The sequence below is a fragment of the Phyllobates terribilis genome, unplaced genomic scaffold (assembly GCF_046119375.1).
Source record: "Phyllobates terribilis strain yellow unplaced genomic scaffold, ASM4611937v1 Scaffold_1__5_contigs__length_1240528914, whole genome shotgun sequence".
In the NCBI taxonomy this organism is placed as follows: Eukaryota; Metazoa; Chordata; class Amphibia; order Anura; family Dendrobatidae; genus Phyllobates; species Phyllobates terribilis.
Window position 1 is genome coordinate 617226605 of NW_027362761.1, and position 12728 is coordinate 617239332.

At 41.5% G+C, this 12728-nt stretch overlaps 1 protein-coding gene across 8 annotated transcripts in view; it reads right to left on the minus strand.

Moving 5' to 3' along the window:
• The window catches only part of LOC141272912 (uncharacterized), a 267987-nt gene that overhangs the window by 226327 nt on the left and 28932 nt on the right, over positions 1-12728 (minus strand). For 3 of the 8 annotated variants that reach the window (XM_073684126.1, XM_073684133.1, XM_073684169.1), the window contains 2 exons: positions 3431-3528; positions 3186-3294 (listed from right to left, as the gene is read on the minus strand). The exons of the other annotated variants lie outside the window; for them this stretch is intronic. In XM_073684126.1, the coding sequence (XP_073540227.1) occupies positions 3186-3294; positions 3431-3528 (207 nt within the window). The remainder of the gene's footprint in view (positions 1-3185; positions 3295-3430; positions 3529-12728) is intronic. 8 annotated transcript variants of the gene reach the window in all.

A 12728-nucleotide genomic window follows, 5' to 3' on the forward strand; every position in this document is an offset into this window, starting at 1 on the left:
TTTGTTCTTTGTTTTTGCCGAGGGGGTCAATGCCTCTGGTTATACATATTCCAATACGAGTGTCCTTTTTCTGCTGGCTGTACCAGAGCTCCCCAACGATGACCATGATCACCAAAATACAGATAAAAAAGAAAAATCGAAGAAGGGTAGGGGTAACTGCTACACATACAGTATTGTCTCAGATCTAATAAACACTGAGTTCGATCTTCAAAACTTTTGTGCAGGGTCCAGGTAAGAACCGTGCAAGTTTTTAGTGAGAGGAATGATTGCTCAAACCAGATCACTAATGTCCTATGATCCCACCGCTTGCCACCAATTGTCATGAAAAACACTTGGTCAGACCTTGCAGCCCTCTGGCGCCCCCTTATCCTGCTGGTCAAACACGGTATTGACCGAGGATAAGCAACAGGGTGTAGCTGCTCTAATTTATGTCGCCTATTGTGGCACGTGATGTGACAGGACGTTTATATACCACCAGTTCCTTCCAGGAACGTATATATACCTCCGTCCAGCCACCCTCAAACCACAATATTACATAAATACTGGTATACTGCCAACACCGATCGCTTAACAGGTGGATTGGGTACCCGTTAGGTAACGTGAATTAGCGGGTGAGGAACGTGTTTGCTCGACAAAGGACAAGAAGAATGAAGCTGGTAAATAATAATGATTTACTCCCGAAAGTGGGCAGTGTTTACAAAAGATATACAAGATATTATAAATGAGACAATTTACATATATGCATAAACAGTTATTAAAATAAAAGGGGTAAATAATAGCAAAACCTGCGCCACAAGGTGATGGTCTCAGATTCTGTGGGGGGGACGGCTCCCCGGAAATTAGGTGTGATTCCTCCGCGCAGCGAGGAGTGCATGCGTCTGACGTCCCTGGGTAAGAAATGAATTAAAATGTCCGTTCTGGTTTTTAGTAAGAGGCCAAAACCCTAGGAGACACCCATGTTGTTTACCTCACACGGGGGCTCGGTTTTGTGAACCCACCCAGCTGCACCAGACATAAAAATCCTTCAGATTTCATATCTTGGTATGGGGAGGGGTCCCACATCCAAGATGGAGACATCGTGTTTGCCGTCACCAATATTCATGAAGATGGATATCAAATATGATATCTCTATGACGCTCAGAACCCATTTCCCGGGTTTCCGGTGGTTTCTCAGTTATGCAAAATATACTATTATAATTGGAAAAAGGTGAGCATTCCAAAAATGTGGTCCCTGTGTTTGTGCCAGTCATGTGCACTATTAAACTCGACATTAAAAGTTTGTACAGTTAGACAATAGGATTTTGGAGGGAGTTCCAGTTTAGACCAGAATGCTTGTTCTTTGGGCTGAGGTTTTATGGCGGTAAAAAAAATTCCTGGTTTGGGGGAAAGCAAGAGTGAGTTCTATGTAGGACCCTTCTAAATGGACAGGGGGTGGAGATTTAAGACATCTCTCATTTTTAAAACTCGGACAAAAATACATTTTGCCTGACAGAAAGAAAGAACTTTTTAACTTCCATCTGTTGGGAAGAAGATTCCCCTCTGCTTAACCCTCTACAGGGGTGGGGAACCTCAGGCCTTTGGGCCATTTACGGCTCTCGATGACCCTTTATCTGGCCCCTGGGCAGATTCCCGGGGACCAAAGTGCTTGGGTCGGTAGCTGTATTTTGCCAGCACTTTAATTTCTTCTTTGTGAGCACACGTGCACGCAGTGTTTAGTACTGAAGGCTGAGGAGCGTGCAATGAAAGATTACATCCTCACCCTAGCGCCAGTACATACTTTGTGTGTGCCATTTCTACGGCCCCAGAAGGATGGTATAAATATCTAAATGGCCCATAGCAGAAAAAAGGTTCCCCACCCCTGCTCTACAACATGTTATGTATATAGGCATCCCATATCAGGTGTGGGCATACGGAGGAGGCTCAGGAGCTGAGCCTGCTCTGCACGTGTACGATTTCCAGCTACCTTATACAACTGGCAGCTATCTCAAGATCAGAGGTGATCAAGGCTAGCTTTGATCGCTGTTATTGACAGTGGCATCTAAAGTGGTTAAATCTCTGACAGCGTCATTTAAATGGATGGAGCAGGCTGTACCTGAATACCTGCAGGTGATTTTACTATATATTAAAAAAAGTTAGAATATTGATTAATATTCTATTTAATATTAGTTTGAAGTATTGTGAATTCTATTATTATTATTATTATTATTATTAATAATAATGTAAATTGATTATTTCTGTGTTTTCGAATTGGGAAACAGATGATAATTTAAACTTATTACTTAATATTTTGAAAAACATTTCTTAGGATCCTCTAGGGAATCTGAACCCGTGATCATCCGATCACTCGCACTATATACAACCCCAAATCCAAAAAAGTTGGGATATTGTGTAAAATGTAAAGAAAACAAGAAAGCAATGATTTTAAATATTGTCGCCACATTTCATTCACAGCAGAACACAGATCGGAAGTTGAATGTTGGACATTTCTCCGTTCTCATTTAGAAATTAACGGCAGCGACATGGCGCAAAAAAGTCAGGACGGGTTAATAAAGGGCTGAAAATGCAAGTGGCACTAATGGAAAATAGCGGAAAGGTCAATTTTCAAGTCACGACTGTATTCGCATGTTGGAGAAGCAAAGATGGTTAGATGTCACCGATCTGTGAATGACGACGTCTAAAAATTGTGGAACAATTCCAAAAAATGTTCCTCAACATAAAATTGGAAATACTTTGAATATCCTCCAGCTTCAGCACATAATATAATCAAAGGATTCAGAGATTGTGGAGAAGGGACAAGGCCGAAGGTCAGTATTGGAGGCTCGTGATCTTCGGGTCCTCAGGCCGCACTAAATACAGGCAAGATTTAGCGGTGCAAATCCCTACCTGGACTCAGGAAAACTTCCAGAAATCATTGTCTGTGACCACAGGTCGCTGTGTAATCCACAAATGTAAGTGACAGCTCCATCATACAAAGAAGAAGTTAATTGACTTAAGAAGTTAGTTGACTCGGCGCTTAAGTCGGCCCCATCACGACGTGTGCGCAGAGAATTTTCCCGCCTCACAATTGGCTCCATGGACTGTGCAGAGAAAAAGTTTATCTCCGAAAAGATAAGACCTCCATATTGTAGGTCTTAGGTGGAACCTCGCCGAGAAAACTCTGAACCTCTAAATTCATTATTACATACCTGTAGTGACAGCTGATAAAATGCTCTCCGCTTCACTCCTACAGGGCTGGCCGAGCCTCACCCTCTCTTCTGCATCTACCTCTGCTTTAACATTGGTGAGATCTTCCCCCTGATACATCAGATATAACAATTCAGTACAATATAGTGAATAAACATGAGAAATCACCAAATGACCACATATATGACTGCAAGTACAAAAATGTCTCCCCATATACAGATCCAGTACAGGGCTCAGCGCCGTCTACCTGATGATCCTCCGGGATGTTGTGATTCTCCTCTGGACAGTCCTGGGGATACAGAGGACGGGGACATCTCTCTGGTGGATTTCTCCTCTTGAACCCATCTATGGGAGACACAGAGACTGAATACATGACCTACTGTGTAACAGGCTATATATTATGCTCACTAATTCAATGTTTATTCATCAGGCACAATAAGTATAATGTGGAGACCCGCACCACTTGTGCCGAGGTCCCAGGGCCTTGTAGGCTGCCGGCCTGAAGTGGCGTTTAAGAGTGACCGGCGGTGCGGGAGCGAGCGGTGCCCTGCTCCACCCCAGCATTCAACTGAACATTGGAGAGGGCCAATATGAAGAGATCCCATCTGCACCCTGACAGAAACATTGCTTTGGCTCAATGACAGCCCGGCTTATTACAGAATCTATGGTGAAGACCCTTATGAGCCAACGCAAGCATAGAAAATGTCACAAACACTCCGCTGCTTCCAATCGTCACGCAACTGACTGATGATTGAAGGACGAGGCCACAACTGCTTCCACTACTAGACCGGATATTGGGCACCGCACAGTGAACATCTATTATGAACATATCTGATTACAACACACGGGTGTATACATATTTCAGCACAGTCACTGCCAAGCACCACAATAACCCAAAAATAAAGAAAACCTATCTGCCACCACCAATCATTTCTACGGGCCGATTGAACACCTGCTATTGGTAAAGTATGGCCTCACGAGGCTCCAGGGATTCGCTTTATTGAGCAAGAGGAACGAAGCTATTAAATGTTATATATTTAAACCATAAAGAAGTCAGGGTTTATAAAGATTTAGAAAAGATATTACAAAGGGAACAAAACAATACAGTGTATACCAGGGGTCTCAAACTCGGCTGGGTATATAGCCCGCACACGGAAAAAAATTTAATTTGGGGGGCCGCATTCTTTGCAGGACAAAGTGACATTTTTAGTGATACCATTTTTTTTGCTATGCACCTTTTGAACATTTTTGCTGTTTTGTTTTTTATAGTTTGGGTCGTTACGGATGTGGTGATAATAAAACATGAACTTTTTTTTGTTTACTTTAGTTTAGATATAAAGCAGCATTTTTAGTGGCAAAATATTTTTTCATGCTTTATTTTGAAGTTTTTCTGCCAAAATCTTGTAGTAATGTGCCCCACCCTGGTCTGCATCTTGTAATGTCCCCCATCTTTGTCCCCATCTTGTCGTAATATTCCATACTGGGCCCCATATTGTCGTAATGCCCCATCCTGTTGTAATGTCCCCATCTTCTAGGACTGTCCCCATCCTGGTCCCCCTCTTGTAGTAATGTCCCCAGCCTGGTCCCCATGTTTTAGGACTGTCCCCAGCCTGGTCCCCATGTTTTAGGACTGTTCCCAGCCTGGTCCCCATGTTTTAGGACAGTTCCCAGATAGGTCCCCATCTTTTCGGACTGTCCCCAGCCTGGTTCCCTTCTTTTAGGACTGTTCCCAGCCTGGTCCCCATCTTTTAGGACTGTCCCCAGCCTGGTCCCCATGTTTTAGGACTGTCCCCAGCCTGGTTCCCATCTTTTAGGACTGTCCCCAGCCGGGTCCCCATCTTTTAGGACTGTCCCCAGCCTGGTCCCCATCTTTTAGGACTGTCCCCAGCCTGGTCCCCATCTTTTAAGACTGTCCCCAGCCTGGTCCCCATCTTTTAGGACTGTCCCCAGCCTGGTCCCCATCTTTTAGGACTGTCCCCAGCCTGGTCCCCATCTTTTAGGACTGTCCCCAGCCTGGTCCCCATCTTTTAGGACTGTCCCCAGCCTGGTCCCCATCTTTTAGGACTGTCCCCAGCCTGGTCCCCATCTTGGAGGACTGTCCCTTGTGCCGATCTACACATACAAGAGAAAAAAAAAAAAGATTATTCTCACCTGTCCTCCGTTCCCTCGGCGTCCTTTCTGCACCTCTGGCCCGCAGGCACCATAGACCCCGATCGCGGCCTGGCAGCTGCGCTTCAGTTCAGTGTATTGCCGCGCAGAGACCGGCTCTCTGCACAGCAATACCAGTGGCAGCCGCCGGCCCATTAGAGGCCAGAAGCTGACATCTGCGCGTGTCAGTGACGTCATACGCCGCTGCGCTGGGACGCAGATGTCAGCTTCTGGCCTCTGATAGGCTGGCGGCTGACACTGGTATTGCTGTGTTTATATATTTTTATTGAAATTTTCCATAAAACGGAAAGAAGGGGAGGAGGGGGTACATAAATAAAAGAGGGAGGGGGGAAGGGAAACAGACATATTAAAACAGAAACATTGGGTTTCACATTTAGAATACAACAGTTTGCAATTCCCATAACACACGGGAACATATATAAAAACTAAAAGATTCTCGTATATTAGCATACAATGTTGTTGAGGTTGATAAAATAAAGACAGTATTTTAAAGCAAAGTAGAGTAGAAAATCCGAAATGAAATCCAAGTCAAACTGAGCATAATCCTCATCATCATCTCAAATTAAGATTGTCATAAAAACGAAGATGAGCTAATAACAAACCTAGGCCGTGTTTGATAACATGGGAGAGTATTTTGAGGTCCAAAGATCCCAACGTTCTAAGTATTTTGAGAAGGAGTTACTCCTAATGGCGGCATTATATTCAAATATGCTATGTTGCGTCACTCTTTCGATCAAGTGTATTAAAGTTGGTGGGTCATCACTTTTCCATCTGGAAGCTATGATGAGTTTTGCTGTCAAGAGTATGTGTGAAATTATGTAACGCAGCTGTTTGGGAAAGTCTTCTATGCCTATGGATAAAAGAGCAAGCTGAGGAGTAATGTCAATTCTCATTCCGGTGATATCTGTTATGAGTTGTTGAATTCCTAGCCAGAAGTTTACCAATTTTGGGCAGCTCCAAAATATATGGGATAAAGTACCCGTGTTGTTACAGGCTCTCCAGCAATTTGGTGAGTTTACCGGATTAATACAATGGAGCTTGACTGGGGTCCAATACCACCGAGATAGCATTTTAAAGTAGGATTCATGAATCGTGGCAGAAGCAGTATTGGAGTAAGTAATAGCTAATGTTTTTTTTTAGTTTTTGCAAATCTATTTTGAGATTCAATTCTTGTTCCCATGCCCCTACGAATGAGTGGTCAGGAATGTCTGTCTCCTCATTGAGGATTTTATAGAATATGTTTGATTTCCAAAGTTGGGTCTTGTTTGGAGAATTTATAAGGTCTTGTACCATTTGTGGGAGAGAAAGAGTGGGAGAGGAATTTCCAAAATAGTTAGCTATAGATCTCCAACTTGTTCTCTCATCTCTAGGAAGAGAGAACTTGAATTGAAGATAATAGAAAGACGCTAAAGAGTCATTTTGCATAATATCATCTACATACAGTACTCCCCTATCCAACCAAGTCGATAGATTGAGTTTTGGTATTAAAATTTCCAGTACTGTGAGAGGAATATTTTTTATTGGTGTCGGGCTAGTTCGGTCAGTGGATTTATTTACAATATTTCTCCATGCCAAAATAGCAGCCCTCAGAGCGGGATAGTTTGGAGGAGGCCTGGAGGGTTCAATTAGATGAGCTAGTATTAATGCCGACATTTGTTTTGTTTTAACGATTGATTTTTCTATAAAAGTCCAGGCTGAGATATCTGAGTCTAACAACCATCCCCGTGAAAATTTAAGTATTGAAGCTAAGTAATAATTATAGAGATTGGGGACTCCCAACCCTCCCATCCCCTTATGCTTTTCCAAAGATATCCTAGATATTCTTGGTTTCTTCTTGTTCCAAATGTACTTCAGCAATTGGGTTTGGAATTTTTGGAACCAGATTTTAGGAATAAAAACAGGAATAGACCTAATTATATATAAGAACTTGGGAAGGAGAAGCATTTTAAATGCCTCAATTCTGCCTAGCCAGGAGATCTCAAGTTTAGTTAGGCGCAAGTAGTCCTGGTGAAAGGTTTTAAGTAGGTTAGAGAGATTCTCCTGGACTATGTCAGTTGAGGGCTTAGTTATGAGGATTCCCAAATAAGAGATTTTTCTTTCTTCCCAAGTGTATTCAAATTCTTCTTTAAGGTAGGCCAGTAGGGTACAATCTAAATTAAACTCTATGATTTGGGACTTTGCTTTATTTACTTTATAAAGGGAGAGGTGGGAAAATTCTTCGATTGATGATGTTACATGTCTCAAAGATTTAAGAGGGTTCGAAATGGTAAGCAAAATATCATCTGCAGACAGGGCTATTTTTGTTTGTTCGGTATCAATAGGGATGCCTTTAATGCTAATATTTTCCCTGATCGAGGCCACAAAGGGCTCAATAAAGAGAGCAAAGAGGATGGGTGAGAGGGACTCTTTTGAGAAAGAGTGTTATTTGAGTAGATTCGAGTAGACTGATTGGAGTACATCGATTTAATAGACCTAAAAATGTTCCCGTGAAGGCTGAGTTTTTGCAGAGTGCCAAAGAGAAAAGGTCAGTAGACTCTGTCGAAAGCCTTTTCTGCATCTAGAGCTAGGAAGGCTGATGGTAGTTTTGAGCCTTCAACCAGGGTAATTAGATCTATAGCTCTTCTTGTGGTGTCAGCAGTGGTTCGGCCAGGAATAAATCCAGTCTGGTCGGTATGGATTAATTTACCGATATGTGATTTCAGTCTCTCCACAACCAATTTTGCCAGAATTTTTGTATCAGAATTTAGGAGGGAGATAGGCCTGTAGTTCTTTGTATCAAAGGGGTCTCCTTTATTTTTGGGAATAATAGTGACAATAGCTTCCAACATGTCATGCAGAAGAAATCCCTGCTGAGCAGATTGATTAGATAATCTGGTAAGATAAGGAAGCAGTAAATTGTTAAATGATTTATACAACTCATTTTGGAAGCCGTCTGGGCCCGGCGATTTACCTATTTTAAGCTCTTTAATTACTCCTGAGATTTCTTGGGATGAGTATGGTAGGTTTAAGTCTTGCAGATCTTGATCGTTTAAAGTTGGCAAGTTAAGTTTGGTTAAGTAACCATCAATCTCCAAATCAGAGGGCTGGGTTGAGGTAGAGTTTTCTCTTAAATTATATAGTGCTTTATAAAAGTCTGCAAAAGAGTTAACTATATCTTGTGGATGTTTTACTAAACGACCGGAGGAGTCTTTAATCTCATTTAGTCTAGACTTCAGTTTAAAGTGTTTAACCTTAGCAGCAAATAATTTAGACGGTCTATCTGCGGAGAAGTAGTATTTAGATTTGGTTGTTTGTACCATTTTGTCATATTTACTTGTTAACATTGATTTGAGATTCATTCTAAGTTGGAGGATCTTAGCAGAATAGTCTAGGGAGGGGTTGGAAACTTGTTTTTGTTCCAAACTATGTACAGTGCTGGCCAAAAGTATTGGCACCCCTGGAATTCTGTCAGATAATACTCAGTTTCTTCCTGAAAATGATTGCAATCACAAATTCTTTGGTATTATTCTCTTTATTTAATTTGTCTTCAATGAAAAAAACACAAGAAGAATTGTCCTAAAGCCAAATTGGATATAATTCCACACCAAACCTAAAAAAGGGGGTGGACAAAAGTATTGGCACCGTTTGAAAAATCATGTGATGCTTCTCTAATTCGAATAATTAACAGCACCTGTAACTTACCTGTGGCACCTAACAGGTGTTGGTAATAACTAAATCACACTTGCAGCCAATTAACATGGATTAAAGTTGACTCAACCTCTGTCCTGTGTCCTTGTGTGTACCACATTGAGCATGGAGAAATGAAAGAAGACCAAAGAACTGTCTGAGGACTTGAGAAACCAAATTGTGAGGAAGCATGAGCAATCTCAAGGCTACAAGTCCATCTCCAAAGACCTGAATGTTCCTGTGTCTTCCGTGCACAGTGTCATCAAGAAGTTTAAAGCCCATGGCACTGTGGCTAACCTCCCTAGATGTGGACGGAAAAGAAAAATTGACGAGAGATTTCAACGCAAGATTGTGCGGATGGTGGATAAAGAACCTCGACTAACATCCAAACAAGTTCAAGCTGCCCTGCAGTCCGAGGGTACAACAGTGTCAACCCGTACTATCTGTCGGCGTCTGAATGAAAAGGGACTGTATGGTAGGATACCCAGGAAGACCCCACTTCTTACCCCAAGACATAAAAAAGCCAGGCTGGAGTTTGCCAAAACTTACCTGAGAAAGCCTAAAACGTTTTGGAAGAATGTTCTCTGGTCAGATGAGACAAAAGTAGAGCTTTTTGGGAAAAAGCATCAACATGGAGAGTACAGGAAAAAAAAGAGGCATTCAAAGAAAAGAACACGGTCCCTACAGTTAAACATGGCGGAGGTTCCCTGATGTTTTGGGGTTGCTTTGCTGCCTCTGGCACTGGACTGCTTGACCGTGTGCATGGCATTATGAAGTCTGAAGACTACCAACAAATTTTGCAGCATAATGTAGGGCCCAGTGTGAGAAAGCTGGGTCTCCCTCAGAGGTCATGGGTCTTCCAGCAGGACAATGACCCAAAACACACTTCCAAAAGCACTATAAAATGGTTTTAGAGAAAGCACTGGAGACTTCTAAGGTGGCCAGCAATGAGTCCAGACCTGAATCCCATAGAACACCTGTGGAGAGATCTCAAAATGGCAAATGGAGAAGGCACCCTTCAAATATCAGGGACCTGGAGCAGTTTGCCAAAGAAGAATGGTCTACAATTCCAGCAGAGCATTGTAAGAAACTCATTGATGGTTACCGGAAGCGGTTGTTCGCAGTTATTTTGGCTAAAGGTTGTGCAACCAAGTATTAGGCTGAGGGTGCCAATACTTTTGTTCGGCCCTTTTTTGGAGTTTTGTGTGAAATGATCAATGATTTGATTTTTGCTTCATTCTCTTTTGTGTTTTTTCCTTGCAAGCAAATTAAATGAAGATAATAAGACCAAATAATTTGTGATTGCAATCATTTTCAGGAAGAAACTGAGTATTATCTGACAGAATTACAGGGGTGCCAATACTTTTGGCCAGCACTGTATATCGTTGACCAAATGTTTTGTTTTGTCTCTATTAGTTTTAGCTAGTTGTGAATTTAATTGAATAAGCTTTCCTCTGAGTACTGACTTGAAAGCAGACCATAAAGTAAATATTGATATGTTATCAACTTTAAAATAGTTTTGGATAGTGCTTTCTATTTCTTTTTTATAAACTGGATGGTTATAGAGGAAGCTGTTATTTCTCCAAAGCCGTTGTGCGGAGGTAATGTATAGTGTCTCAACCTCAAATACTACCGGGGAGTGGTCAGACCATATTCTGGGGCCTATAGAGATACATTTGAATTTGTGGAGAGAGAAGATATTTGTGAGGACTAAATCTAGTCTGGCCTAGGAATTATGAGTACCCGAGAAATGTGTGACCTCCATAGATGACGAGTGAATGCATCTAAAGACATCATACAAACCAGATTTTATTATCCAAGGATCCAAGCATAAAGAGTGTTGCCTTGATTTGTTAGAAGAATCAAGGGAGGGATTAGGGACTATATTAAAATCACCAAAAATTATCAATTCACCCCTGGTCAATTTTTCGCAAAATTCTGTTAAGAAAGGTGATTTGTCCACAGTTAGGTACATAGACATTCACTAGGGTAAAAAGTTGGTGATTTAGTTTACAGGTTAAGATTATAAACCTCCCATTTGGGTCATCTATATGACAAATTTGTTCGAATGTAACAGAATTTTTAATCAAGATGGCAACACCCCATTTTTTTTTGGATTATTTGCGAGAAATATATTTTGGAAGTCATTGTGTGAAAATCTAGGTTGATTAGTAGAGGAAAATTTGGTTTCCTGTAAGGCCACTACATCAGCTTTGTAGTCTTTAATCATCTTCCAGGTATAAAAGCGCCGTTGGGGAGAGTTCAGGCCGTTAACAATGCTGACCAAGAATTTAAGTGACATGACCAAGTTTGTTGAGATAGGAAAAAAGACTCAATTTCAAATGAGAGATTACTGTCATTAGTTTTCCTTTAAACATAAGTAAAGAATGAAAGAATAACAAGGAATATCTAAATTTTACCTAATGTCAAACTATACTGAATTGTACTAAACAAGTAGAGAAAACTTAGTCTCAGATGAAGTCCGAGTCTATCAAATTACTCTGTGGAATCCCAACAAGGAGGGAATAAATTTCAATGGATACCTCCTATATGGAGCTAAAGTTTCGGCAGATTGCATCAGCTTAATGATAGATATAGTTCATCAGGTGATGATCCCTAGATCCCCAAGAATTTTTTTCCCATTTTCAGTTTCCGAGACACTATAGTTCTTCCCTTGATAGAAGAAAAGAACTTTTGTGGGATTAAATCCCCATTTGTACTGAATCTGACTATTACGTAGGGCATCAGTGATTTTTATACATTTTTTGCGTTGCATCATAGTTTCCCTAGACAAGTCCGCAAATATCTTAACAGAGTTATAAGGTTTTGGGAGGGACCCCTTGCGGCGAAGATACTCCATTAGTTGGTCTTTCGTGTGATAGAAGTGGAATTTAGCAATGATGTCTCTGGGTGTTTCGGGTTGGAGATGCTTGGGCTTTGGAAGACGATGTACTCTCACCAGGGTCAGATCTAAGTCAGACAAGGATGGGATAGCTGCCCTTACCAAATCCTTAATGTAGGGAGCCAACTGGTCATTTTTAACTGTTTATGGTATGGCTCTAAACTTCAGATTCAGCCTTCTATTACGATCCTCCAAGTCGGTGAGTTTATTCTTAACACCCTGTAACTCTTCTCTAAGGTGACGGTTTTCCCTCTCTAATTTATTACTCATTTCTCCCAAGTTAAAAATTTCTGACTCATTTTTATCTGTCCTAAGATTAACCGAGTCAATAGATTTTTGGAGTTTATCATAACGAGAGTCAAAGTCAATACGAAGGTATTCCCTAAAGGCTGCAAAGATGCCCTTAAAGAAAGTCTGATTTATCGGTTGGGACCAATCAAATTTGAGAAGGGGGTCGCAGTTGTCCGATTTGTTAGGACTTTCCATCCTCATCCTCTGCTTGGCTGGGCCAGTAATAGGAGATGAATCCTCCTCTGAATCAGAGGTTTCCCTCATAATTGGAATGTTAGATGTTAATTCTTTTCTTTTGTCTCTCCTCTGCTGTGGAGGATCAACCATCAAAGCCGTGGAGTCGTCTAACTTCGGATTTCGGGAACATGACCACGAGTCATTATCAGTATTTTTTGTGGGGGATCTGGAACGATCCCTCTGTGAGGATCCTGACTGAACAGCATCTTTACCCATGAGTTTTGCTTTTTCTGGTCTCAACTTATGGGACGCCATGGTCCTAAGGAGTACTACCAGGTAT